The sequence below is a fragment of the Lontra canadensis genome, unplaced genomic scaffold, assembly GCF_010015895.1.
Source record: "Lontra canadensis isolate GAN:19392208 unplaced genomic scaffold, GSC_riverotter_1.0 scaffold100, whole genome shotgun sequence".
Taxonomy (NCBI): domain Eukaryota; kingdom Metazoa; phylum Chordata; class Mammalia; order Carnivora; family Mustelidae; genus Lontra; species Lontra canadensis.
The window spans coordinates 692,706-720,410 of record NW_022631094.1 but is presented as its reverse complement, the minus strand read 5'-3'; the positions used below and the strand labels follow the sequence as shown (position 1 = coordinate 720,410).

General features: G+C 43.9%; 1 protein-coding gene across 1 annotated transcript in view; it reads left to right on the top strand.

The window, feature by feature from the left end:
- The window catches only part of CAMK1D (calcium/calmodulin dependent protein kinase ID), a 433,113-nt gene that overhangs the window by 133,003 nt on the left and 272,405 nt on the right, over positions 1 to 27,705 (top strand). Inside the window, exon 2 of the mRNA XM_032837893.1 lies at positions 23,934 to 24,065. Within this exon, the coding sequence (XP_032693784.1) occupies positions 23,934 to 24,065 (132 nt within the window). The remainder of the gene's footprint in view (positions 1 to 23,933; positions 24,066 to 27,705) is intronic.

Sequence of the window (27,705 nt, the reverse complement as noted above, 5' to 3'; positions counted from 1 at the left end):
AATGTATATTTCTTCAAGTTTCTACTTCCCTCTCAATCTGTCTGGTACTGTTTTCTTCTCAGAGACATCAGGAAGTTGGTTTTTGTATTCTGTACAGACACTTCACTTGTAATCAGTGGGAGACATGGGCTTTTATGGGCTTACTCCAGTCCTGCAAGTGTTACATCCTCATTTTTAAAAATAAACAGTAGCACGTTATTTGGTATACCATTTAACATACTGTTTAGCACTTGTTTCTTTTTCTTTTACTTAATAATACCTTTTGGAAATTTTAATAATGCTTTTAATAGTGACAATAAAACAAGTTATTGAACACATTATGTTCTAGGCACCATAAGCACTATACATATATTAACTCATTAAATCCTTCAAGCAACCCTATTAGATAGATAATATTATTCCCATTTTATAGTTATAAGAGAAATTAAGAAACTTGTCCAAGGTCATGTAACTAGTCAGCAGAGGAGCTACCTAGGTTGTCTGGTTCAAAAGTCCATACATATAATGGAAATTATATAATTATGACAGTGATAATAGTATCCAATATGTAACTATCACATACCAGCCCATGCCAGCTAGAAAACTGCTATAGAGATAAACATACAAATCATCTTCAGCATGAAGTGTTTCTGTTAGTCCAGTATAGTGTATCATTCTCGGGTAGCAAGTATATTCATTCTGCATATAGTAAGTTTGAGAAAAGTCAGGTGCCTTGATGGAAAGGTGGCAGTAGGAGTTTGTAGTACAGATAAGAGGTCTTTTCAATGACTTTTGCTGCCTCTCTGGATGGTACAGTACATTTCTAGTCAGTGTATTTTGGAATAATAGAATCATAGGTGGTTAGATATGGAAGAGACTCACAAGGTCTAAATTTACCTCCCAATATTAAAAATCACATACCATGAAGTATTGGAAAGCATCCTCTAAAAGGTAAAGTGAATATGACTATTAGTTGTTATAGATAAGAAACAGTTCTAGAGAGTGAAAGCGGTGAAATCCTCATCTTCATTACCATCTTTGTAGCTGCATTTGTAGAACACAGATGTCCCAGGTACTTTGCAGGACCCGTCTCTGATGTTTAAAATAAGCCTTTAAAATAGCTGTTATAATCCCCATATCTTTTGTATGAGGAATTGGATGCTCAGAGATCATAGGTAACTTGCCCAGGCATGGTGACACACTTGGGTCAAGGGTCATTCACACTTCTTTACTGAAGACTTCCTACCTGTGAGTATTCACCATATACTAATCATACATGTAATTATCGTGTAATGTTTTGTCCCTATTGGAATACTTTTTCTGAGTAAAGGTGCAGGGGGGAGAGGGGAAGGGCTGGGTACTAGTAGTAATTATACTGGGACTGTCCTGGGCAAACTGAGACGAAGGATCACCTTAGCTATGTGCCTTCGTTTCCTGATTGCATAATTTATGTTTGCCATAGTTTGTTTGGCTTAGGTGATATAAAATGTTCTAGAGGGCCAGTGTTCATGAGTATTTATTTTAATGGATCTGCTGTTCTGTTTTCCAGGTTTGTTAGAGATGAACCACACAGAGCTAGGTATTCCTTAATGTGGTGGACAGAGGTCACTTGTAAATTTTGCTCATTGTTGCTGGACAAAAAAGGACATCTTTTTAGCAAATGCAATTTTAAAATGTGAGTGCTGTGCAAAGACATGAAGAAAACCCTTAACCCAATATATATTTTGTAGATATTCCTCTAGGGCTGAGTACTCATGAGCCTTTCAGGATGAGTATGATTAAATATGGACAAGAAAAGATATTTTTTTCCCCTCTATTACACTGAGATGTAGGAAGATCTATTGTCATGGGCTTCATGGATGTAGGGCTTGGGAAATGAGAATGAATTGAACATGAAACTTTCCCTTACACACTTAAGAAAAAGATATCTAGCCAACTGGTCATTATTTGTCAAGCTGGGTAATGTACCTTAATATGCATAAGCACATAATGCTGATCACAACTCCAAGGAAGGGAATGATCTCCCTACTTTGTACGGGGTAGGCAATAGTTGTCATGTGTGTTCTCCCAAGGACTATTTTTCTGTATTACTTTTGTGGACCCCTTCTATCTTTCTGGGTTGCCTTTCCAAGCTTCCTTCCTTCTCTTCCATTGTTAGTCTGGAGGTCAATGTGACCAGATAAGACCAGAATAAGACAATTAGAGCACAGGCTTTTTTTTTTTTTTTTTTTTTTTTTTTAAAGATTTTATTTATTTGTCAGAGAGAGAGGGAGAGAGAGCGAGCACAGGCAGGCAGAGGCAGAGGGAGAAGCAGGCTCCCCGCAGAGCAAGGAGCCCGATGCGGGACTCGATCCCAGGACGCTGGGATCATGACCTGAGCCGAAGGCAGCTGCTTAACCAACTGAGCCACCCAGGCGTCCCAGAGCACAGGCTTTTAAGGACGCTAAATGTGAGTCTTCCCCTGTTTCACATAAAATGGGTGGGAGTTACATGAAGTTTATATCAACATCAGCATTCTTGCTTTGGACATTAGTAGTGAGACCATCACAATCTGATGATGACCCACTGGTACTTGTTTTGGTTTTGGTTTTCAAAAGTATGTAGTATACATTAGGGACCCTGTCAGGCACAAAGCAAGGCTTTATCCAGAAACTTGCCCAGGGTGTATGTGCATTCATTCTCCTTTCTGTCTTGTGCTGAAATGAGATAATGGTTGCCTGGGACACATGGAAATTACCGACATCAGAAGGTTCCTTGTGCCCTGGCCCTTCCTCATCTGTATGCATCACATTTGCTTAAACATATTGTCTGCGGGCAAAGTCCAATTATTTGGAACCAAGTTACTAATGATAAACATAATGACTACAGTTTCTATCATTGTGCCCTGCCATGGAGCAAGGTGGTGGGGGGAAGGGGGGAGCTACAGGGAATTGTCAGAATTGAAAAAAACAAAACAAAACATGTCTTGCACAGAATAGCATGGTGGGGGGCACTTGTTCAAGATTCATCTTCTAGGCTGAAGTGATAAATTAGAGAATGCAGAGTAATTATAAATGAGACTCAAAATTGCTGTCACCTGACATTGCATTCCCTTTCTCTGTTTCCTAGCAATAATATTCTCGTAATGTTCTGTCTGGGTCCGTCACAAACTGAGAAATGACTTTTGCTGTTTTTCTCATGGGTGGTTGATGCAGCAAATAACTGTTAAATGATGAATTTGGGTACTGTTACAGAGGCCAGGGGATTGCTAATCAAGACAATGGAGATTTTCTGTCTCTGGTTATAAAGATTTATGATCTAGGAATCTGAGAACTTAGTTCAGTTCCAACAGGGACCTAATCCAGCTCTTCCCAATAAAGAATATTCCAAACACCACCTAGTAGAGAGCTTTGGCCAGGCTAGCTGACCACTTGTAATTGACCATGCTCTCCCTGGGAAGGTTATTGAGCAATTAAATCACTCGTAGGATGGAAAAAAAATCTTTATGTTTTCTATGCATAATTGGGTTTCCTTTTCTTAATTTGATTGGATACCTTGCCCTTTCTCTTCTTTGTGTTTATAGGCTTTTAAAAAAATACATGTTGTGTCCGTTCATTCATTCATTGTACAGCCACAGATTGACCACTTGGCCCAAAAAGTCATGTTTAATTCTTCTCATTTTATTTTCATGATTGGTCTTTCTGGATGCATCACTGTTCTGAACCATCTCCCTCTTGCATAGTTCGTCTGGTTGTGAGATCATTTGAATGGAAGGAAGTGTCTCAGGTGACACTCCACATGCCATCTCCTGGCCATCATTCCATAATGGCATGAGTGCACTACATCCTCATAGACTGAGTAGTCATGAGTTTATCTTTTTAAAGCCTGATTTTCATGCCATAAACTTCCAGTTGTGTTTACTGTATGATCACCATGTTCTTTTTTTGGGCTCTGCTTTCTGGATGTTGTTTTCCATGCTTCTTTAGTCTACTTTGTCATTTTTTTTTAAATTATTTATTTCTTTTTGAGGAAAAGAGTGAGAGAGAAAGCATGAGCAGGGGGAGAGGCAGAGGAAGAAGCAGGCTCCCCATCAAGCAGTGAGCCCAATGTGGGAATAGATCCCAGGACCCCAGAATCAACTTGAGCCTGGGGCAGATGCTCAGTCGACTGAGCCACCCACACACCCCAACGTTGTCATTATTTTAATGGCTCTGAATCATCGCTGTGATCCACCTTTCCTGCCACTAACTCTTCAGTGTGACATAAAACCTCCACTCCCAACTGGGTGGTTCTTATGGCCATCTTGCTATGAAGGAAGTAAATTTGGCTAGTAGTAATGGAGTTCATATTAACATGGCACAAACAAGTCATGTGTGTGTTATCTTAGGTAAAAGAATTTAAGAACTAGAGAATCCAGGGCTGATATGGTGGTTCTATGAAGACATGAGGAGCCTAGGTTCTTTCTGTTTTTCCATTCCATAACCACAAGGAAGGAACTTTTATCCTCACTGTCATGGGCTGACCACCGGAGATTCAGCTATCACATCCTTATTCTAGAAGAAAAGAAAGAGCAAGGGACATATCAGTTCTCCTTTGAAAGAGTTTCTATATAAGCCTCATATGGTGACCTTGGTTTCAATCTTATTGGCCGTCTCTAGCTGAAAGGGCAGTTCAGAAATGTAACTTTGCAGTCTGGTGTATGAGAGTAAGGTTAGCTGTTGTAACAAATAAACAGATATAGTGGCTTCCCATGATAAGCCTTCATTTTTCTCTCATTGGAAAAAAATAAAGTTGTCTCTTGTTGCCAGTAGGCCTCCCTTCCTGGGGACTGGGTCTCTCAGTCTCCTCTAGGACCTGCGTCCTTCCATTGAGTGGACATGTGGTGAACAAAAATGGAGAGTCTTACGTGAGAGATGTTTCTGGGATAGCCTGGAAGGGTCCATATCACCCGCTCATTCTCCATTGGCCAGAGAGCAGTTCCATGACTGCACATTCTTGAAAGGCTGATACCTAGTTCTGTGCCTGTGATAAGAGGGAAATGGGTTCAGGGAACAGCTAGCTGCTGGGCAGAGTGCTGCACCAGTAGTACCAGGACTCTGTTAATGGGAAAGATATTCAGACACACTGTGTTGTGTGAAATGAGGGACAGTCTCAGTTGCAGCTTCCATTCATTTTTCCCATGGGTACTCTTCCTGTTCTGGTTGCCCCAGGTCAGGCCTCATCACTTCTGCGTCTTTGTGGTGACACCAGCCCTCGCCATGTTCTCCATTCTCCAACTTTATGTCCATCCTGCCAGATTTAGCTCTTGATTCTACAGTGACTTGTTTCTCTCTGTTCAGTGTTTCCTGGGTTTTGGTTTTTGTTCTCTAACCATGTGAAAGCAGATACATTATTCTCTTCTTCCATCATTGGTCATGGTTAACTGTACCCTAGTAAGTGATATGTCCTCATAAGAATAGTCAAGAAGTCCTTGATGAAGTCACTTCAAAGAAATGATGAGTCCAGGAGTTAAGTAGTTCAAGTTGACACTGTCTGGCCAACATGCAGAAGCCATTCGAAGGGCCACCTGGTTTCTGTGGTTGCGTGCTAACAGTGTCCGTCATGTGATCTGAATCTGGACAGGTCCCCCTCTCTTTCCTAGGTTGAAGTTTACTCTAGAAAATTCCTGCTCCTGTAAGGTTACTCACACGTCCATGCTTTGCAAAGGTTCAGTGTTTGGTTTTGGCCAGGCAAGTTTTGATCTTTTCTCCGAGTTCTTATAATGTTTTGTGATTACTTTTATTTTGTTTTAGGCCCTCTTGCCTCATCAAAATAATTAATATTTCCTGATCACAGTAAGGAGTGAGTATATAATCTTTCCATTTAATCCTTAGAACAGCCCCAGGACACATGTGGTCTCACTTACGCCCACTGTGCTGTTTTCCTTGAGTTAAATTTTTTTTTTTAATCATAAAATCGTCACATTTACCGAGAAGTACAGAACAACAAATGAACAGATTACTATGTAACCACCACCCAGACTGAGCAAATATCGATTAACCTTTTGCTGTATTTGCTTCAGATTTTTCCCACAAAAATGTTACAGTTGTAGGATCCAGTTACGGATATACACCCCATTCTCTTCCTGCCCAGAGTCATCCTGGACCTGTAGCTGCTAGTGCTTTCTCATTATGTGGCTTCAGACTTTTAAGACATACATCTATACCCTGTGTCCTAGCAGTTTAGTGCCTGAGGATCAACAGTATATATCGTGTGCGTTTTATAGAGGGACCTAAGTGGAATCAATCCTGTAGGTATCTCTTAGTAACCTGCTTTTGATTACCTGTTACTATGTTTTGGAGATTTATCTCTGTTGATTCATGTGGGTCTCATCATTTCATTTAACTGCTAGAGTATTCCACTGAATGACTCTAGCATAGCTTACTTTCTCATGGGGGATAGTTCCATCCCTCTAGAGTAATTGGAGTGTTGCATCCCTTTAGGTAAATACATGTAGCTCTAACTCTTCTCGTTAGCCCTAATATTCCATGGCGTGGATACGTTCTTCCACTGTTACTGGCCATTCATAGTGTTTTCCATTTCTTACAGTGCTGCTAAAAACATTTTTACATATACATCGTATTATCATGTGTTTATTTCTGTAGATTAGATTTCCTCAGATGCTGGCAAATAGGTACAGCCAGATTAGTTTCCAAAAAGGTTATGGCGATTTCCAGGCAGCAACTTTCCCACATAAATTGACCTTTTTTTCTCCAACCCGATGGGAAGGAAGGTGTCCTGTTGAGGTTTTATTTAGCATTTCCTGGACTGCTAGTAAGGCTGGGCATCATATGCTCACTGGCCATCCTGTGAACTGTGTGATTGTATCCTCGCCCACATTGAATTGAGGGACCGGAGCATCCCTGCTGGGCATGATTTCTGTGAGCAGTGCCCCCTGCAGGGGTGTGTGTGTGTGCACATGAGCGTGTGTGTGTGTGTGCACATGAGCATGTGTGTGTGTCTTAGTCTCAGTGGGAAGCAAGCCCTTGTTGTCACTGGGATATTAACTCTGTGTCCTCTGGGTTGCAATTATTCTTCTACTCCCACCCCAACCTGTTACTTGTTATACTTTGCTTACAGTACCTTTACTATGCCCCAGTCTCTCCTTTGAAAGTCTTGACTCTTTCCTCTTTTCCAACATAATTTTTGGGCTTGGTGTCCTTAGGACATTTGCATCTTTAACTTGTGGCATTAACTTAGGCATACCTTTTAATTCTTGCCTCCTAAAATGTTCCCAGCATTTTTAATCGTAGCTTTTACTTGGAAATTTCAGCAATGTCTTTAAAGAACCTAGATTTCCTAGGTATGTCATTACAGCATGGCGAAGGCATCCAAACTCATTTACTAAATATCGTTTGCCTGAGTGCTATAGCAAATGCTCGGCCAAGGAACAAGGATGGGACATGTGTTCTCATCTCTTCCATTAAAAAATTTCCACTTTGATCTCTTCTGTTCTAGTACTGTGAAGCTCACTGGGAGAGAGAAAGAGAGTGGCCAGGTGGTGTCTGTGTACTCTCAGTAGGGAGACCTGGGCTGGTATTTTTGTCTAAAAACCAAATAAATAAGGCCATTGTAACTGTCCCTGATACTCACCCGCAGGAAAGTTGCCAGGACTGGAGCAGATGAGCTCTTCAGTTCTTGCCATTTGCGAGGGTTGAGACAGAGTAATTTTTTTTTTTTTTTTTTTCCCTTACTGAAGAAGGCAGGAGGAGTGAGAACGGGGTTCATTTTGCTGCTGCTGCTGCTGCTGCTGCTGCTGGTGAGGTAGAGATCTGATTTAATGGGGAAAACAATCTGTGTCCCCATTGTCTATTTTTAAGAGTACTTTTCAGAAGCATTAGAGTGTGTGGCAAATGAAAAAAAGAAGTTAAATCATTTTAGTGTTATATTGGGGTGGGGGGGCGGGGTTCGATAAATTTCCACCGCCTCCTTTCGCTGAGAGGTTGGTGAAATGACTTTTGCCATTATGAGGATGAAGCTCCCGTTCCAGGAAGGGCTTGGGGAGGGTGCAGACCAGTTGCTAGGCGTCTAGCAGATTCGTGATTAGATGTAGAATAGAATTATTATTCTCCATGCAGTCTTCGAGGAGCGGAGACGCTCGCAGACAAGTGTGGGTGGCGAAGGATCTGGGGTCCGAGCCCCTGCTCGCCGTGGGTGGGAGAGCCCGCCCCACGCTCCTGGGCCGCTCTCACCTGCAGCGGAAGGCGAGGCACCGTCTCCATCTCGCAGGTGGCAGGACGGAGGCAAAAATTGAATGAGTTTAAGCAGCTTTCCTGAGATCACTCAGGTCAGAACGAAGGGCCTTCTCAGCTTCTCAAGGAACTTTCACTAAGTTTGGTATCATTTCTCCTTTCCAGGGGACATGAGAATAGGAGTTTCTTTAGTTAAAAGGATGGCATTGGTAAGCGAGTGCTCGGCCCGAGTCTTGGTGCTTTTTTAAAGCTCTCACAGGGAACAAAAATGTGTCCCACCACTGGTGGATGGACATCTTTCAGGAAAAATACTCCAAACCCCAGCAAACCCTTGTAGCCCATGGGCGTGACTGCTGTTCCTGGATCTTGTGATCTTGCCCGCTCCCTCCGTCACGCAGCTGCGCTCAGCCTGGCCGCCCGCTCTTCCTCCACCAGATGGGCCCCCTCGTGTGCGGTTCCCCGTCCTGGAAGTCTTCTAGATGTGCCCGTGATCGTTTCCTTGTGCTGTCCTATTCTCAGCACAGAGCCTTGCCCTGGCCATCCGGTCCATGAATGCACACTCTTTTTCTGCTTTATCTTTGTTTCTACCTGGTACATATATGTTTACAGTCTGCCTCCCCCTCCATGGCGTGGGAGCTTCCTGGGGAGGACATGTGTTCCATCCACCTCCCTCTCCCCAGGACCTGCCATCTCAGAGTGCACTCTCCTCCCTGCCAGCTTACGGACCTGTCACCTGCACCCCAAGACAGCTGCAGGGTCAGCGGACCTTGCCACCGTGCCTTACCACCTGCAGGAACCCGTGCAAGGGGACTGTGCCACATACAATGGTTGGCACCAGCTTGTCATTCAGGTTTCTGCGAGAGGGGCGCACGTTTTCCGGGACCCAGAGCTAACTAATGGTTAAACTACAGATCGTTGCCACTGTCGTTAAGGCTTATAGTCAAACAGGTTCTCATGTGGCTCCCAGGAAACACTTGGGCTTCGGGGAGAGATGGCCCTGGGTAGGTCCTTTAATCCAGAGTAGTGGCTCAAACTCCTCAATGGACCAGTGTGGGGAGATGCCTCTGGGCAAGCAAGCCTTTTGGAACCCCTCAAATCACCTGTCCTGTAAATCCTGTAAAATCTCAAAGGGAATCCTGTAAATCTCAAAGCAACCTGACCCTCACCAAGTACAGGGTCAAGGAAGGAGAGCCAGCGAATTTCGAATGGATGCCTTCTGCCGGCATGGGGAAAGAGACAGGGGCCCTGCTGTGCCCGAATGTTTCTCTGGCCTAACGGAAGAGGCCAAGTTGCCTGTGCATGGGGCTGGTGGCCTCTGCAAGGATCAGAGCATTCAGGGCACCGTTCTCACCACTTGAGACTAGGCAGGGTCAGTAGAGGTGGAGGAAGCAGCCCGTGCTTTCCTTTCCATCATCTCCGTGCTATTTCGTAACTTCTGTGTGGTAACTCACTTTTCATGAGAAAAGCCCAGAGGACAACATCCCCAGGTGTCTGGCCTCCATTTTGTGTGCAGTGGTATCTCAAGGAATGATCTTTTGTTTTTGTGCGTGGCCACTAGGCAGTTTTATTCTTATTTTCATAAGAATAAAAAGGGTGAGGGTCGTAATCAGTACCTCACAACAAATTGGTTGGTAGTCTGTGTTGTGCGGGATTGAATGTTGAATAAAGCTTTGCACCAAGTCACTAATGCCTACGGATGAATGAACCTTTCTTTCAGCTGGGATAGTGTTAATGGGATCGAGTTTTAGGAAATGGGAGAATTTGTCAATTGTGCCTGAAGATTAAGTCCGCTCTATTAATGAGGAGATGAATAATAAGATGTGTGGCAGTTTAGAAAGAGGAATTAGCAGGTGGGGAAATGTAAGGGTCAATCTTGAGTCTACTGAGTTTTTGTATTTTTGAAAAGAATAAAAACTATTATGTAGCATTTTAAGATAGAAAGGCAATAAGGAGGGGGCCTCATTTTAAAAACTGTGAGGAGTGGATTAGGAACATGAACAGAAAGTTCAAGCCGAAAATTCTTCCACCCTCCTTTAATGGAGAGCATGGGTACCTGGAAGTCAGAGGCAAAAGAACCTTCTCTCCTCAGTCCTTGGGATTGAAATGGGCAAACACTGTCAGAAACTTAGGAAGAAACCAAAGTTATCAGCCAGAGGGTTCTCTGGTTAAGAAAACTGCAGTGATTTTACCCATCAAAGTCCAGATTGCTGTTGACATAGTGTGGGCGAGAAATTGGACATTCTTTTTGGGGGCAAAATATAGCAACCCCCCAACCCTATTCACTTTCATTACTTTTGCTGAATTATGAAATTAACTATACCTGAAGAGGTGGCATGGTTTAAAAAGGAAAAAAGCATGATTCTCACAACAAGCCACAGTTAGAACATCAGTTTATTATCTCAGTAAAATTTTTAACCTCTTTGAACTTAAATTTTCTCAGGTGTAAAGTAAGCATACTGTTATCATGCAGGGTTCTTGGTAGAATTAGAAAATTATTGGCATATAGTTTTCAAAATAGACTTCTCATAAGGTTTTAATAAGCAGTATAGATGTTGATGATGGTAGTGGTCATGGTGATGATGATAATGGTCATGATGATGTTGATGGTGGTGATGATGGTGATGATAACAGTGATGATGGTGGTGGTGGTTTTGATGGTGGTGGTGATGGTGGGGATGATAATGGTGATGATGATGGTTTTCATGGTGGTGGTGATGGGGGATGATGGTGGTGTCATGGTGATGGTGATGATGGGGATGATGTTGATGGTGGTGGTGGTGGTGTTGATTGGGGATAATAATGGTGATGATAGTGTTTTTCGTGGTGGTGGTCATGGGTGGTGGTGGTGATGATGGTGATGGTGGTGGCGATGATGGGTATGATAATGGTGATGATGGTGGTTGTGGTTTTGATGGTGGTGATGATGGTGGGTGATGATGAGGTTGGTGGTGGTGGTGGTAGTAGTGGTGAGTATTTAGATTAGGGAAGCTTCATTCTTTGCACAATAACCTATCTTCCTGGCAAAGGGGATTGTTCCCCATAGTGCAACTCTGTACATATAAGGAGAGGACAGAATAACTTCCATCTTGACTAAGTTCTGTCTACAGCCTTGTTTATGGAACTATCCAAAGTACGGTTCAGTAATGAAAAGATGTGTGGGGCAAGGCACACCTTGGTTAGTGTAGAGAGATTCAGCCAATTACGGAGTAATCACTAAAGTAAAAAGAAAGAGAATTTTCAAGTTAAAAATCTAGAAAGCATGTTTTATATTACTCAGTAGCAGAAGTAGAGACAGTGTTTGCCGTAAATGAATTTCTTACATAGCAAAGCCATATCACTTTGTCAGAGAGGACACTTATCTGTTTCTGTTCAAATAATGTAGAAGAATGCAGTGGCCTATGACAGGTTTGATCACCTTGAGAATAGCATACCAGCTCTGTTCATTCCTTCATTTGTCCCAGACCTCATGCCTTGTCACTGCCTGCTGTGCTAGGTGACATTCTCCCATCTGATCATTGTCCCTGATGTGTCTCAATCTACTTTTCCAGGGGCAGCATTCCATTGACTCCTCACATCTGGGTTTGAGTCCTGGTATCTCTAGGCACTGGCTTTGAGGTTTGGGCAAGTTCTTGAACCTTGATGAGGTCAGTTTCCTCATCTGTAAAGTAAGGATAAATACTGATAATACAGATATGTATTTGTATTTGTTTCCTATTGCTGTTATAACAAATTGCCACAGAGTTGGTGGACTAAGACTACACAAATTTATCTTACAGTTCAAGGCAGAAATCCAGAAGTGTGTCTTACAGGCTAAAATAAACATGTTGGCAGGACTGTGTACCTTCTATGGGGGTCTAGGGAGAACCTGTTCTTAGCTTTTTTAAGCTTCTAGAAATTGTCAGCATTCCTTAACTCACATCTTCCTTCTGCAATAGCATCACTCCGACCACTGCTTCCAGCATCCTATCTCCTCTGATTCTGATCTTCCTGCCTCCCTCTTATAAGGACCCTTGTGATTACATTGGGCCACCTGGGTTATCCAGTATCATAGCCCCATTTTAAGACCCTTAATCTAATCATAGCTGCAGAGTCCCTTTTGCTATGTAAGCCAACATTCATAGATCCCAGGGATTAAGACATGGATATCTTAAGGGGGCCATTATTCTGTCTAAGTGCTGTGAACATTAGTGATATGTTTTATGTTTTACACATGCACACATACAGTCTGTTCTTAGTGATACACTTTGCACCAAAACAAAACAAAACAAAACAAAACAAAACAAAACATTGCTCACTTCCCATAGTCCTCTGATGTGTTTATGATCTGCCCTATTGAGGGCACTGGCTCTGAATTATGTTCTCCTTTTGTCAACGCACCTTTTTTGACTTCCTTCTTTCCTTATGTTTTTGCCTGTTGAAACATACTCATCCTTCAGGGCCTGTGTCAAGTTCCCCCTTCCCCACGAATGAGTTCCCTGATGTTATATATGAATGATCTCTATGAAGAAAAGTTCCTTGACCAGCCTCCCCCCTTTTCTAAAAACACTTTTATTGGTGAAGGTGTTCAGGCTAATTGTGAACCACATATATAAGGCTGATTCATACCAGCGAATACCAGCCCTATTTAGATATCCAGATACCCCAAAGGGTAAATTTCACCATGTAATGGAGACATCTCCTCAGTAGGGTATAGCTAGTTGGGCCGAGTAAGAGGATTTAATTAGTTGGATAGTCATTTTGCATAGATGATTTATTGATAGCTCTCATTGTCCTTTTCTAAAATTTTCTCTACTTCATTAAATAAGTTTTAATGGAAAAATAGTGCATGTACATAGTAAAGTGGATAAAAAGGAATTCTCCTCATTCTTAGGCCCTTCCTAGAGGCAACGGTGTAATTTGCTTCTTGTCTCTTTCCAGAGATTGTGTGTGTGTATGTGCAGTGTGGGTGCAAATGAGAACATAATGGGCACTTTGCTCTGCTCCTTCATTTTTTTCCCTTAGCAATATATCTCAGGGATAATTCTACATCCACACACATAAATCTATTTAATTAGTTTAAATGGCTGCATAATACTTCATTGTATTTTTAGATTGTAATTTACTTAGCCAGTCCCCTATTATAGATATTTTTAATATTTCCAATGATTTGCTATTTCAAACTTTTGAATCTTTTTTAAGGTTATATTTATTTATTTATTTTAAGGATTTTATTTATTTATTTGACAGACAGAGCTCACAAGTAGGCAGAGAGGGAGAGAGAGGGGGAAGAAGGCTCCCTGCTGAGCAGAGAGCCTGATGCGGGCCTCGAATCCCAGGACCCTGAGATCATGATCTGAGCCGAAGGCAGAGGCTTAACCCACTGAGCCACCCAGGCACCCCAAGATTTTATTTATTTATTTATTTATTTATAAAAAATTTATTTGTTTATTTGACAGAAAAAGACACACACAGTGAGAGAGGGAGCAGCATAAGCAGGGGGAGTTGGAGAGGCAGAAGCAGGCTTCCCGCAGAGTGGGAAGCCGGATGTAGGGTTCTATCCTAGGACAGTGGGATTATGACCTGAGCTGAAGCAGACACTTAATGACTGAGCCACCCAGGTACCCCTGATTTATTTTTAAGTAATCTCTGCACTCAGTGTGGGGCTGGAACTCTCACGCCCCTGGGACCAAGAGTTGCACATTCCACCCAACTGAGCCAGCCAGGGGCCCCTCAAACTTTTTATTTATTTATTTTTTTAACAGATTATTGATAGGCCTCCTATTTTTTTTTTTAATGTAGATATAGCCAAATGTCCTTTTAATGTAGTAATTGTTATTATTATTAGTTTTTGGAGTTCAGTGTGGGGCTTGAACTCATGACATGACATCAAGACCTGAACTATGATCAAGAGTCAGATCTTAACCAACGGAGCCACCCAGGTGCCCCAGTGTAGTAATTATTATGCCAATAAGGACTCTTTTTAATGCAGGATCTTGAAGAACTAATTAAAAAGGATATTGCTATGTGAGTTTGTCTGGCATAGAACTTGAAGACTTTTCCATCAAGTTACCTATTGATCCACCTGCCCTTAACCAGAATTAAAATAAAAATAAAAGACTGCTTAAAAATCAGAGCTTTCCAGGGGGTCCCAAGGAGTAGGGATGGCTATGTGAGAGCGGGCCAGCTGGGATTATCTGAAAATAGCCACCCCAGCTTTGCTGTTACTAAAGTGTTGCCCACCATTTGATGATGATGTCCTCCATCCCCTGTAGAGGAATAGGTATTTGGCATTAGGAGGACATTGGATCGTTGTAGTGGTCACAGGCTTAGTTCCGATCTCCTTACTGTAACGGATGGGAGTGAGAGAGAGGGCCACTGTGAAGAGCCACTTCTGTAGGGAGAGCCACTTCTGTAGGGAGAATCTTTGTCAAACGGGAGATCTGTGTAGACCATAAGCAGATGTACCACCTGACAGGTCTGCACAATTGACAAAGAAAGATGGCACATATCCTGGGAGTTCCAGTTTCATCCAAGTCCCTACCTTGTTGAGGAACAAGAATTCCTGTCCCTTCAAAGGCCCTTCTAGCTGGACTAAGAATCAGATGTACATGTGACAGAGTAATAAGAGAGAATAAATTTTTTATCCCTGCAAAAATCAAATGTAATAGGTGTACATACAGAGAAGCCACATAGACATGGGAATTCCAAAGACAGGCAAAATGAGGTGTGTAAGTCATTCTGAACTAAGGAGAAGGGTAGGGGCCTGGGACCTCAGAGGAAAAGGATGCATTTCCCAGGGTGATAAGAGGAGCAGAGGTTTGGTAAGTAGCTGTTTGCCCTGCCATATAAATGGGTCACTCAGCTCAAATTTACTTCTGTTACTAATCTTCATTCTGGGAAAGACCGTCAATTTAGATTCTTCCGTGTGGTTAAGGGAGGGACAGAAGTTTTTCTTGAGCCTGCAGGGTGTCAAGTGCCTTCAGCTCAAAATAATCCGTGTGACAGAGTGGTACATTTTGGGCGGGGTTGGGGGGGCTTTGTCCCGAACCCCTTTAACCCATATCATCCAAGTGAAATATACCCTTGCAACAACACATCTGTGGCTCCCATGGACACTTTATGTGCCTTTCAGTGTTACTAGCTTTTTAGCTGTGGCTCTAGGAGACTTTGTAATCCCAGAAGAACTGAGTCTTTTGTCCTGTCCCTGCCTCCTGGAACCACGCTTCCTTGAATGCTCCCTGTTGTTGAGCTAAGGGAAAAATGACTGACATAGTCATGCTCCATGTCAGCCTTTCACACGTGACTGGGAAAGGGCAGAGATAAAGTATGAGGCCCCGTCAGAGAATCGAAGGGGAAAAGGTGTGCCGTGCAACAAAGCTGGGGCCTTCAAATATGGCAGTATGCATTCACTTGGAATTTGTCTTCTGCATTTGGATCAGTGAAGCAATTAACAGTAAAGATTTCGTGCCACAGGAGAACCTCAAGAAACCAGAGATGTCACACGCAAGTGACTGTGCTGGCATTTTGACACCTTCTCCTGTGACAGGCGTTGTCATAACCCCAGCTGTTCTGGTGGTTTCAGACACAGGGACGTATTCAGAATGAGAATTGATCCAGGCAAAAATCAGGCTAATGGTATGAATATTTAAGAACGTTTCATCATGGTTCTTGAAGCTATTAGGAAAACTTGCTAGTCATTGTGGGATTTACCAAGTTGAAGAGGAAAATGGGATTTTGGAGTGACAAAGAAGAGCTATTTTCAGGATAAGCCTCCCTATTCGTCTGCATAACTTACTAACGTTAAAGATAGGTCTCTAATTTGAGCTGGTTGGTGAGGCATGGGTCCAAATTAATAAGGGCCTGACTTATGGATTATTTTTTTAAGAAATGGAATTTTGATACTTTTAGCTCAGGCATTAACATAAACTAACATATGGCTTTCAGTGTAATTGCCAAGTGGAGCTTTTAGAAGACACACTTTAATGAATAGACGTTCTGTCTAAATGGGATACCAATTTTCATGTGTGCATATTTATTCTTGAAGTATGTGAAGGCAAAACTTTTCCTTTTGCCCCCTCTCCCTTTTTTTTCTTTTTTCACATTGTTTTTCTGCTTGGGCATGGCTTTCTTAAGGTCAGTGGGCTGAATTAGCACTACAAAATGTTTTTAGTGGCGTGTGAATTAGTGGAGATAGTAGACCAAAGAGTACTATACTCTTTGTATACTCCGACCAGAAAGAGAAATGCCACTTCTGAAATGGTCTAATTTCTGCCTGGAGAGTTGCTTATACCGTCTGACTCTGCTACTGTTTTTATCTCTTCGGATCCTCTGGGGTCAGTAAGATTATTGTTAGAGTTAGCAGACAGGTTTCCTTATTTTAAGACTTGATTCTGGTCTGGAACAATAGGTCTGAAGGCACCTATTTCTTAGATGTTCTAGAGCCAAGGATCGCCAAGTTCATTTTTCACTGTACAGTGTTATTTTCCCCATTTTTTTCTCCCTTCAGCCCTTAATATTGTCCTGGCCTGACACTGGGGAAAAGAGTATGCTTAGTGGAAAAGAACATTTTAATTTATGGCCCGAGGCCTGGGGGTAACGTCTGTCTGCCCAGTCGCCCAGCACAGTAATGGTCATAGGCCAGAGATGATGGTGTTCACACAGTTAATAACACAATCGATCTGATTTGTATGTAGAATGACTAAAGAGAATGAGAAGGCAATGATCCAGTAATAGCTGACTCTGAGCTAATAGGGCGGATCATTTCAGCACCATCTGATTATTTCTAGGTCTAATTTGGGATGGATATAATTTTGCCGAGCGATTGGTTTCATGGACTATCGTGAATCAAAGAGACAGCTCTAGAATTCCTGATTCTTGCTCAAAATGAGAGGCATCCGTCTCAGGTGTCACCGGTTCAGTTGGATGGACACTGGTGGAGCATCTAAAATATGCAAATCACTCTAGGTTGTTGGAGGCTAAGTGTGTTTGTCCATCTTGTGATTAAATTACTATTGTCTGAGAAAAGAATTTATTTTGAAATTATATGCACTTAAAGCAGCCAGCACATGCATTACCCATTTTAAATACTCTCGTATTTGTTCTTAACAACTTCAGGTTAAAGATCATTAGAAACTGGGAAAGCAGAATTCATAGATCCTTATTTTTTATTTTTATGGTAATAATTGGTAGTGAGTAGGTGGTTAGTAAGCATAGCTCTGGGCGTGACTTACTTCTGACTTCTTGTCCCCCTTATCCATGGGGGCCCCCCAGTGGATGCCTGAAATCACAGATAATACTGAATGCTCCATATCCTATGTTTTTCCCTATACATGCATGCCTGTGATAAAGTTTAATTTATAAATTAGGCACAGTTAGGGATTAGTCAACAGTAACGGTAAAATAGACCAATTATAACAATACACTGTAATGAACGTTTTAAGAGTATAGTCTCTCTCAAAATATCTTCTTGTGCTGTACTCATCCTTGTGTTGGAGCGATATGATAAAATGCCTACGGGATACGATGAAGTAAGTGAATGATGTAGGCATCGTGACAAAACGTGAGGCTATGTATCATCAGAAGGAGAATCTTCTGCTTCTAGGCCTTGGTTGATTGTGGGAAGTGAACCTCGGGAGAAGGGGGTCAACTGTATATAGAAGCAGATCTGGAGGTAAGGCGCTCTGAATGGCTCTAGGAATTTTTTTTTTTTTTTAACAGTAGGCAGGTAGATTGCTATCTGTAGTTCACAAAACCATTAAACGCTGTATTTTCAGTAAACTCAGAAATGTAAGGAATTCCCAGAGCCCTGCCCCCTTAATTTCATTGCCCTTCCATTGGTCAGTTGGAGTTGGAATCGTTTCCCTCAGGCAGGACTGGATATGTCCTCTCTCCCCTCGGTGGCATGGGGTGGATTGGGGGCACTTTCTAGCAAGCATAGTCTAGGGCATGGAAGATCTACCATTAAAACGTTGGGATTGCCTTCTCACAGTTGACTAGATAAAGCAAGAAGAAACGGCCTTTTTCAGAGCCATCAGTTATAATGTTAAAGCAGAAGCCCTTGTTTAGAATTCTTTAGCCAATATAGAAAATGTGACATTTCCCCGAATCTTAGAAATGCAGCTAGCAAAACATTGTTTATTTCTTCCTGAGTGCCTGGCTTACAATCAGAGTAAGCTGCCTCCAGGTGATGAGATTTTATTTGCTTTGAAATGTGGAAGAGAAAGGGGAAGGATTCAACTTTGGTAATTTGTACAGCTTATCTCCAGGAGCTGAAAATATGTAGCATTTTGAGAATAACTTTTTGTTTGACCTTTCAGTAATTTGTCACAGAGATTTAATTTAGATGGGAAATTGGTGTTTTTTTTTTTTTAATGGAATGTTAGTGTTCTTTAAAAATCAAATAAATATGTTGTTACAACTGAAAGAAATGCAGTCTTTAAAATGCTGGTATTTTTATTTCTCCCATGAACATGTTTTTCCAAAGTCCTTAAACCATCTAAAAACCTGCCCTCTCCACTTTCTTACCAAATTTGACTTATTTAACCAAGATGAAGGTTTACGGGGAGAAATGTCATATCCCAATGTCACAAACTTAATACTTTTACCAGTCAGGACAAACCATGATCTCAGGATTCTTCAGCTGGAGAATATTACTTAAGTGTCCAGGCACACAAATGTGTGGTTTAAAATATATCCAGGAAGACTCAAAGAATTTTTATGCTTTAAGAGAAACCTTTGAGGTTCCTTCTGCCTACACTAGCATAGAAATGTGGAGGAACACTTCGTGAAGGAGGAAAGGGACCGTATCATTTCTTCAACATGGAGTGGGAGGTCATTTATTTTGTGGGTCTATGGCACTGGGGAGATGTAGAAAGCTAGATAGAGAAAGAGAGTAGAGCCTCCAGTGATGGTGATCACCAGAATTGCCTCGGGCACCAGGATTGTTAGGTATGGAGACACAGAAAGAGAGTGGCTTAGGATGCCTGCTGTCACTAGGCAAGCACTTAAAGAACCACAATGGCAGGGATCAGTATAAGCCAAGCACACGAGGTGGGAAGACAGTTGAGAAAGTCTTCAAAGAGAGGGAAATATACCAGCGGAGGGCCTTTAAAATATAAATGGAATTTTGCCAAGCAGAAAGATAAAGGAATGGCGTTGACTGAAGTGGAAAGGTGGGCAGGACTTACAGCAAGGCCAGGAGTATGAAAGGGCGTGGGCGTGTTTGGGAAACAGCCAGCTGACTGATGTGGTGGGGTGGCGGGGGTGTGTTTGTGTTGGGGAAGTTGGCTGTAGAGTGGATGAGTCCGCACAGCTGGGGTTGGGTGGAGGAGAGCTTTGAGAGCCATAGATCTCTTGTGAAGGAGTTTCAGCATTATCTCATAGACCTGAAACCTCAGGGTCTTAGGTAGGGCAGCAACATAACTAGATCTTTGCTGTAGAAAAGTAATGCCAGGATCGGATAGAAGGAAGCAGGTGGGAGGCAGGCTTGCTGGGGGCAGAGGGCCAGGATGGAGTCCTAGAAACAGTCCAGAGTGAAAAACCAGAATTTGAGCCAGTGCATTGGTGGAGGGATGGAACAGACGGGAATCTGAGAGTCTTACTGAGACTCGAACATACTTGGTGATGGAGATGAGATGAGGAGGAGTGAAGAAGATGGGTGTCTAGGCTGGGTTACTGAATTGGTAGAAAGGAAAAAGAGCAGAGGAGGAAGTTTTGGGATACAGATGCTGTTTTTTGCTTTGTTTATGGTGCTCTTCTGAGGCTAGGTGGGAGGTTGAGCCAGAAGGCCCTTGCAAGCAGCTGGAAGGATGAGATTGTCCATGAACGAGATGAAAATTTAGATGAAGATAAGGGGGACATTAGGAGACAAGGATGGAAACTGGAAACAACTGATTTTTCATGCGGCAAGTATGGAGTCCTATGAAGGGAGAGCTGAGGATGCAGCCTGGGGGAGCACTGAGATTTGATGAGCGGAAGGGAGCAGGTGGAGGTGGAGACACAATGGACAGGAGGTAGAAAGCGAGAACTGTGTTGTAGATCCAAGAAGAAGTGGGTTTTAGAAAGGAGGACACACAAGAAACCAGTCAGATGAGCAGCAAGAAGCAGCCATTGGATGGAGCCCTAACCCTCCCCGGGGGTCCAGACCACCTGTTTCCAGACAAGTGGTGGCGGTTGCGGGTGGGGGAGTCCAAGTGCAGAGAGAAGGGGCCCTGGGCGCAGGCAGAAGCAAACTTCCTTTTCAAGATGCAGGTGCGCTCAGTCTGGCTGGAAGTCTCTACTGTTCTGTTTTAGATGTGCAGCTGATACAGGGCAACCTCCTCTGACCTCTGTAGTTTTAAAATTGTAACTCTCTGTCCCCACTTGTGTTCCTAGGAATTTATTTCATTGGATTGTCTGAAATCTTTACTGACTCTCAGATCATTGTTCTTGCCATCCTCCTTCCTGCTACCGGCCACCTCCCAGCTTGCCTCCCCCTCTTCCCCTTCCCTGCCCCGCCCTGCCCCAGTCCAGCCCAGACACACACATCACTTTATTGTGTAATTACATTGAAAGTGCCCAAACTCTTCATTCATTTGTTTCTGCTCCTGATGTTTTTAATTAGCTGCCCTGCAACGGGGGAAATGTCTTCAAGTGATTTCTATTTATTGCTGGAACAATAACAATTTATGCTAATCTTATATCGCCTGAGAAGGCCAGAAAGCTTTGTCTTTGGAAAGCTTGAAGAAGGTAAATGCACATTGTTTGGCTAAATGAAGAGGGGAGGAGGTGGATTTGCATGGTGGGAGGGTTGGCAGCTCACCCAAAGGAGGGTGACCCTCCAGGCTGTCAACACCACCCCCCCCCCCCCCCCCCGTGCTTGAGAGCCAGGCTCCCTGACAGCAGTGTGCATCAGCCCAGGATAGTGTATGGAAAAGGACCACGCAAGGATTAGGAAACCTAAATTTCCTTTTCTGAACCTTACTACCTATGCGACTGAGCCCCAGCTTCTCTATCTGCAAAATGGAGGCGACAGTCCCACCCTGTACACTTTTTGGGGTTGCTGCAAGAATTGGATTAGTTGATGAGTGCCAAAGCAGTTTGTGAATGCCAAGTGCTACACGGCCTCTGCGATTACTCATTTCTTTCTCCTTTAGGAAGGTAGTGAGAGAAAAGGTTTATGGAATTTTTTCAGCACGTCCATCCCAAGGTAATGTCATTGAGTGGAACCAGGCAGATTTTTAGTTTTTTTCTATAGTAAAACATACATAATATAAAATATATCCCTTTGACCATTTGTAAGCATGTAGTTTAGTGGCATTAAGTCAATTCACACCATTGTGTAACCATCACCACCATCCACCTCCAGATGTCGTTTCTCTTCCCAAATGGAAACCCTGTCCCCATTAAACCCTGACTCCCCATTCTCTGCTTCCCCAAACCTGGCAACCACCATTCCTCTTTCTAGGTGTGCATTTGACAGCTCTGGGTACTTGTGTAAGTGGAATCGTATGGTACTCGTCCTTTCAATTCTGGCCTCTTCCCTTTAGTCTAACGTCTTCAGGGTTCATCCACGATGTGGCAGGGGCCAGAATTCCATCTCTTATATGACTGAGTAATCACAGTCCATTGTATGGATAGACCACATTTTGTTTATCCGTTCATCCGTTGATGCATATGTGGGTCATTCCCACCTTTCGGCTGTTGTGAATGATGTGGCAGTGAACATGGGTACACGAATATCTGTTTGAGGCCCTGCTCTCTATTCTTCTGGTAGCATGCCCAGACCTGGGATCGCAGACTGAATTTCACCCTGAGAGAATGGGACTGTAGCCTTGGCTTTGTGACTCTACTGGGGAACTGTTGATGGAGACTCCTGGAGTCATGGCGGGCATCCTTGGCCATCGGGGGCCTGTCTTGTGTCCTTTCATAGTTAACTTGTGGTTAAGCCCCAGCTGCTTAGCATGTGAAGCCCCTTATGTATTGATGTCCCACTGTCCTGCCCTCACCCAGGGTTGCAGATACGTCCATCCCTCCTGAAGTCAGGGACAAAGACAGCCCTCAATCCAGGAGCGGCAGCAGCCCACCAGCACTGGCTCCCATGGAGACCCTAGTCCCCTCCTTCTCCTGTCCTGGGTCCAGGGGTCAGTTCACACATAGAAACCTCACTTCCCACTTTGTTTTCCAGGAAGGGAAGAATTGGTTTCCTTTGGTGAAGTCTGTTGGCAAGGAATGTCTGACTCATCTCATCCCTTTGAGAAATCTGTTATGCGTTTTTCGTATTTATATTTCATAATCATTGTTCTGGTTGGTTTTAGAAGGTTTCTGTCTCTGTGAGGCACATAGTACTGTGAGGGAGAATCCTACTCAACTGGTGATTTTGGATTTGGGCAGATCTTTGTTCTCTTATTCTCCATTTGGTTCTTTGGTGGAAAGCCGATCTTGCCCCTCAGGTTTATATAATTACATAGAGACATGAAGGTAGCTGAGCTTCTTCTCTCAAGTTTATGTTCCAGAAGGAACGCTGGCTGAAGACTCACAGTTAATTGCACTAAGTAAAGTGAATTCCTCTCACTGGAAGGGATTTTAAAACACATACACGTTTGTATTTTCTTTGGTCTGTGACGGAGGCATACCCTTGTCAGATGGGTAAGGACAGAAAGAGAAAAGTACATTTTCCTTGCCTGATCATCTCTTTGATGTTGGCTGAAGAACAGAGACCCTGAGGCTTGGGGATTGGGATGACTTTGGTCCTTCTAGTGGTTTCTTTTGATACATGACGGTTTATCTCTAATTATAACTGTGTAGAAGCCATGTGTAATGTCTCTCTGAGGAAAAAAGAGTTGCTCCTTGAAGTCTAGGGACAGGAAGTGACTCAGTGGACCACAGTTTTTCCTTGCTCCGTGTGCACAGAGCCCAAGTTACTGGGGCCTGGAGTGGGTAGAGCCTACTTCTGTTTCAGGCCTCAGGGAAGTTCTGCCCCCCAGGCCGAGTGTGGGACCCAGGCCCTGCCTACTGGCAGATGGAGGAGGTGACAGGGGTTGGGGACACAGTGGCCACTGAGGCGCTGGGCTCTGAGGCTCGCTGACCACAGGGGTCTTCTGCAGAGAAATGAGCCCTCTGACCCCAAATGTCCAGGTTGTATTTCCAGTGTGTTATTCTGCCTTTGCAGAGTTCTCTTCACAGTTTCAGGCAGAAAAGTCTCCCCCACTCAGGGCATCCTGTATGCCTTTGTTTCAGAAAACAACTTAGAACTTTCGGGTCCCGACCAATTAATTGACCCCATGTCGTTACCACGTGTTACACCAACTCATACTTCAGTTACATCTTTACCTGTCGGCAAGAATTAATTGATGTTTGTGACAGGCTCTGAAATTTTCTTGGAATAGAGGGGCCTGTGAGCTATCTAGAAATTTGAGCATTACTTTCTTGCTTACTTGGGGGTGGGGGTGCTGGCCCCGGAGGTGGACACAAATTTTCTCTGCAGGAACCAATCAGGAGCATCCAAGTTTGCTCTAAGGTGACTGCCACCATGTTGTTCCGCAGGGGCTGGGAGTTGCGCCGACCCAGGCAGACATCCCCCTGTCCCCTTGCACGAGGGTGCTTTGCGTGTGTGCACTGGTTTGCCTAAAGAAGTCCAGTATGGAGTGATGCTGGCCAAAAGGTTGCAGTCATGCTGGCAATAGTTACTATTCCTTAAACCTTGGGAATGGGATCGGAGGAGACCCTGGGGATCCCCAACTCCCGAATCTAAGCCTTCTTCTTCTTCTTTTTCTCCTTTGTTTACAGCGGGGCATTTTCTGAAGTGGTCTTAGCTGAAGAGAAGGCCAGTGGCAGACTCTTTGCAGTGAAATGCATCCCCAAGAAGGCGCTGAAGGGCAAGGAGAGCAGCATAGAGAACGAGATCGCTGTTCTGAGAAAGTAAGTGCCCCAGGAGACGACCTCCTTCCCCCACCACCACCTTCGGATTCTTTGGGTCCCCATCCAGGGGAAGGAGAGGGCGCCAGGGGCTGGGCGCCTGGCGGTCAATGATTGGAATGCTGGAGGGGGTGGGCGCTCTTACCGATGACTGACATTCCTGTGGTGCGTTCAGAGCACGTTGTGTGTATCTCTATCTATCTATCTATCTATCTATCGATATCCATCTCATCTCACCCCTTTTGTGGCAGCCATTGGAGTTTCGATTTCCAAAGAACGTACCAGTCAGGTAGACTTGGTTTTGAACTCACGCTCACTCAGAGACCTGGGGCTGGTCACTGAACTCCAAGCCTTCCTCGTGAACAGAAGTTAAGAATCTCTCCCTCACCGAGGTCCTCAGGAGGAAGGGAGGTGGTGCCTAAGCAGAGTTTCTAAGGCGCTTTCCACGGCACCTGCTACGTTGTGAGTCATGAGTGCTCAATAGAGGGTAGCTAACGCTGTCCCCGGGGCTCATACTGTTTCTGTTGTCTTGTTGTCGAGGCTTGATTTTACAAGCAGGAGATGAAGCTCAGAATAAAGTCACTTGTCCAGTGCTCTGTGGCTCCTAGAGAGCAGAGCATGGAGTGCCAACACCACCAGAGTCCTTTGCACACTCTTTAATGGGTCTTCTGCTTCCTGCCACACACATGGTTCCTGGCATCCAGCAAGTTCCACAGAGAGCACTGTTCAAGAGTTTCACCTCTTCGTTGGGTTTTAATTTTGTTTGCCATGTGTGCCTAGAACTGAATCAAAATCCCGCCTCCAGCATGGTGCCACACACAGAGCCATTCTGATGTGGCTGGGTCCCTCCTAAAAGTGATGTCTTAATGGGTGCTGTCCAGTCTGTTCCCTGTGTCGCCACAATCAAGCCATTCCCCTGTGTCTCACAGGGTTGGGGGAACAAGCCCTTATAGGGTACATGCTTTTGCATGTTTGGGGAGTGTATCTGAGCATTATGCTATGAAATTTTTAAGAGCTTCTATTAATAAAGGATGTTAGAAATATCCTTGAAATGTTTGGGGTTTGGAGTTGGCACAGAGCAAGAATCTGTGCACAGATAAGCAAAGCAGAGTGGGAACAAGCCTTCTAGGGGCTCAAAACAAAATGTTACCTACTCACATTCCTCCTGCATAACCCACCTCTCCCACTTGTCTCTCTGGGACCCCTAGTGCCTGCTGAATGATGCTGTCTTGCCCTTGGTACAAACCCAGGGCCACCAACGTGGTCAGGATGGTCTGTCCTATTCTGCTGTTGTATGTGATACGTGTTCCAGAACAAATGGGTCTCAACAGCTTTTTGGCAGAAGGATTTTTGCTTATTTGTTTGGTTGTTTGGTTGGTTTCTAGGTTCTCTGGATTGTCTATCTGGGACCTAAAGAATTTCAGATTGTCCTGGGGAGGATTGCATGAAATGATCCTATGGAAGAGAATTTGGGACAACCAATTACTCTAAGTACATTAACATCAAGCAGGAAGACACCATGTTAATGAAACATCTATTTAAATTGCTCATTTTTCAATATGAACTCAGGACTGGGGGAAGAGGGCGTTTGCTGGGTCTTGCAGCCACCCTGCAGATATTTGACATTTCAGATGGAATTCTGAGTGGGCCCAGAACCTTCCAGAGTGTTGACCGTGGGCACAGGGGCTGCCCACGGCCGAACCGAGAATGGCACCTTTATTTTTAGGTGACTCCCTCATAGGCTTCGAAGCCACAAAGCCAGGGAAGTCAGGTTTTATCCTCAGAGTTATTCTGTGTCTACACGGGCAGGGTGGGGGCAGACAGAGACTTCAGAGGCCAGCCTTGGTTTTTGCTATGGTCATTCTGCTCTAATTAGTGTCTCAACCTGCGCCTGTGTCAGTAATCACTTCCCGGGAGAGGGCATTGAACAGCCGGGCAGGCTGGAGTTTGGAGTAATTCATTTTGGTCACTTCTCACTATCAGCTGTTGAAGTGCCTTGAAGTGTGACCCTTCTTTCGGGAATAAAGAACAAAGAAATGATTTCTTCTCAAGGGGTAAGAAGGTGATAAATCTCCCATGCTGATTGATTGATTTATTGATTTGGGTTCTCTGCCAGTGATTTATAAGTGGGGAAATGAGGCAGTTACACATCTTAAGCAGCCAAAAGCAGGGGCTCCTGGGTGGCTTAGTCATTAAGTGTCTGCCTTCGGCTCAGGTCATGATCCCAGGGTCCTGGGATCAAGCCCTGCATAGGGCTCCCTGCTCAGCAGGAAGCCTGCTTCTCCCTCTCCCACTGTCCCTCCTTGTGTTCCCTCTCTCACTATGTCTCTCTGTCAAATAAATAAAAAAAATCTTAAAAAAAAAAAAAGGCAGCCAAAAGCAAAGCATACAAATGGTAAAGAAAAACAGTTTTGGAAAGGTTAGAGTGGCATCGTCACAACATTCAAACATTTAACCAATATTTCGTAAATTCCTATGATTCAGGGGGCAATGGCACTGCTAGGCACCGAGGTTGGAAAGATAAGATATCATTCTGGCCTTCTGGGAGTTTACAACTGTGTTATAAATAAGTGTGATAATGTAGATGCCGTGAAAGAAGGTCTGACCAGGGGCTCAAGGCACAGGGTGCCCAGTTCTTCCTTCGGGGAGGGGTGTGAGCCAAGGTTGTATTTTGCTGGGGGCAGAAAGGGGGTTCCTCAAACCAGGAGGGGGCTGCACCAGCAGAGGTCAGGGGATGGGAGGCAGGCTGGTGTGCTGGGAAGTGGCTCATTTGACTATGGCAGACTGTTCAAGGTGAGGGACAGAGACCTGAGGTTGGAGAAGTTGTACTGGGGGTGATCGCATACCCCACTTTGGACTTTGAACATCATTCTATAGATAGTGGGGGGCCACTGAAGGATTTTAGTGGAAGAGCGTGATCAGGATTGTTTCATTAAGATTATTGTGGTGGAACCCTGGATGGGTCTGAGGGGACGAGACAGTGCAAGGGAGTGGTTTGGAGGCCGTTGGAGGAGCCTGGGAAGCAACGCTTTGAAACAGGAGCTGTGAGCTAGGATGGGAGAGACAGAGATGAGGGTGTGTACAAAATGGAATGCCTAAGACTTAGGGATCTGGAAGAAGTGGGGAAAGGGTTGAGAAGAGATAGGATTCCAGGATAACCCTCAGGTTTCTGATTGGATAACTGAGATCAGGAGTGTGAGCACTGGAGGGCAGGTGATGAGTTCTGATTTAGACACACTGAGTTTGAAGGTCTTGGCATGGCCAGGTGGGGATGGCCGCTTGACTAAGCTAGGTCTGGAATGTGGCTGTGATCTGGACTTGCTGGATATTAAAACTTTCCGAAACCAATAGAACAGAAAACTTTGTGATACTTTCCATAGCTAAATCATTTAGATGAGATTACAAAGAGACCTGCTTTATTCCAAAATTCTGCTATATACCCCAGCCATTTGTGTATTTCTGGGCCATTTTTCATTGAAGCAGGCCCGTCTGAGCATGGCTTGTCCTACGATGTGCTGAGTTCATTGCAGGGTGAGAGATTTATGTCTTTCATTGAATAGAAGTAATGTAGCTAATTTATCCTTAAGCATGTCTTCATACTTGCTCTGAAAATAGTTCTAAAATGAATTTTCTACTTGATAAG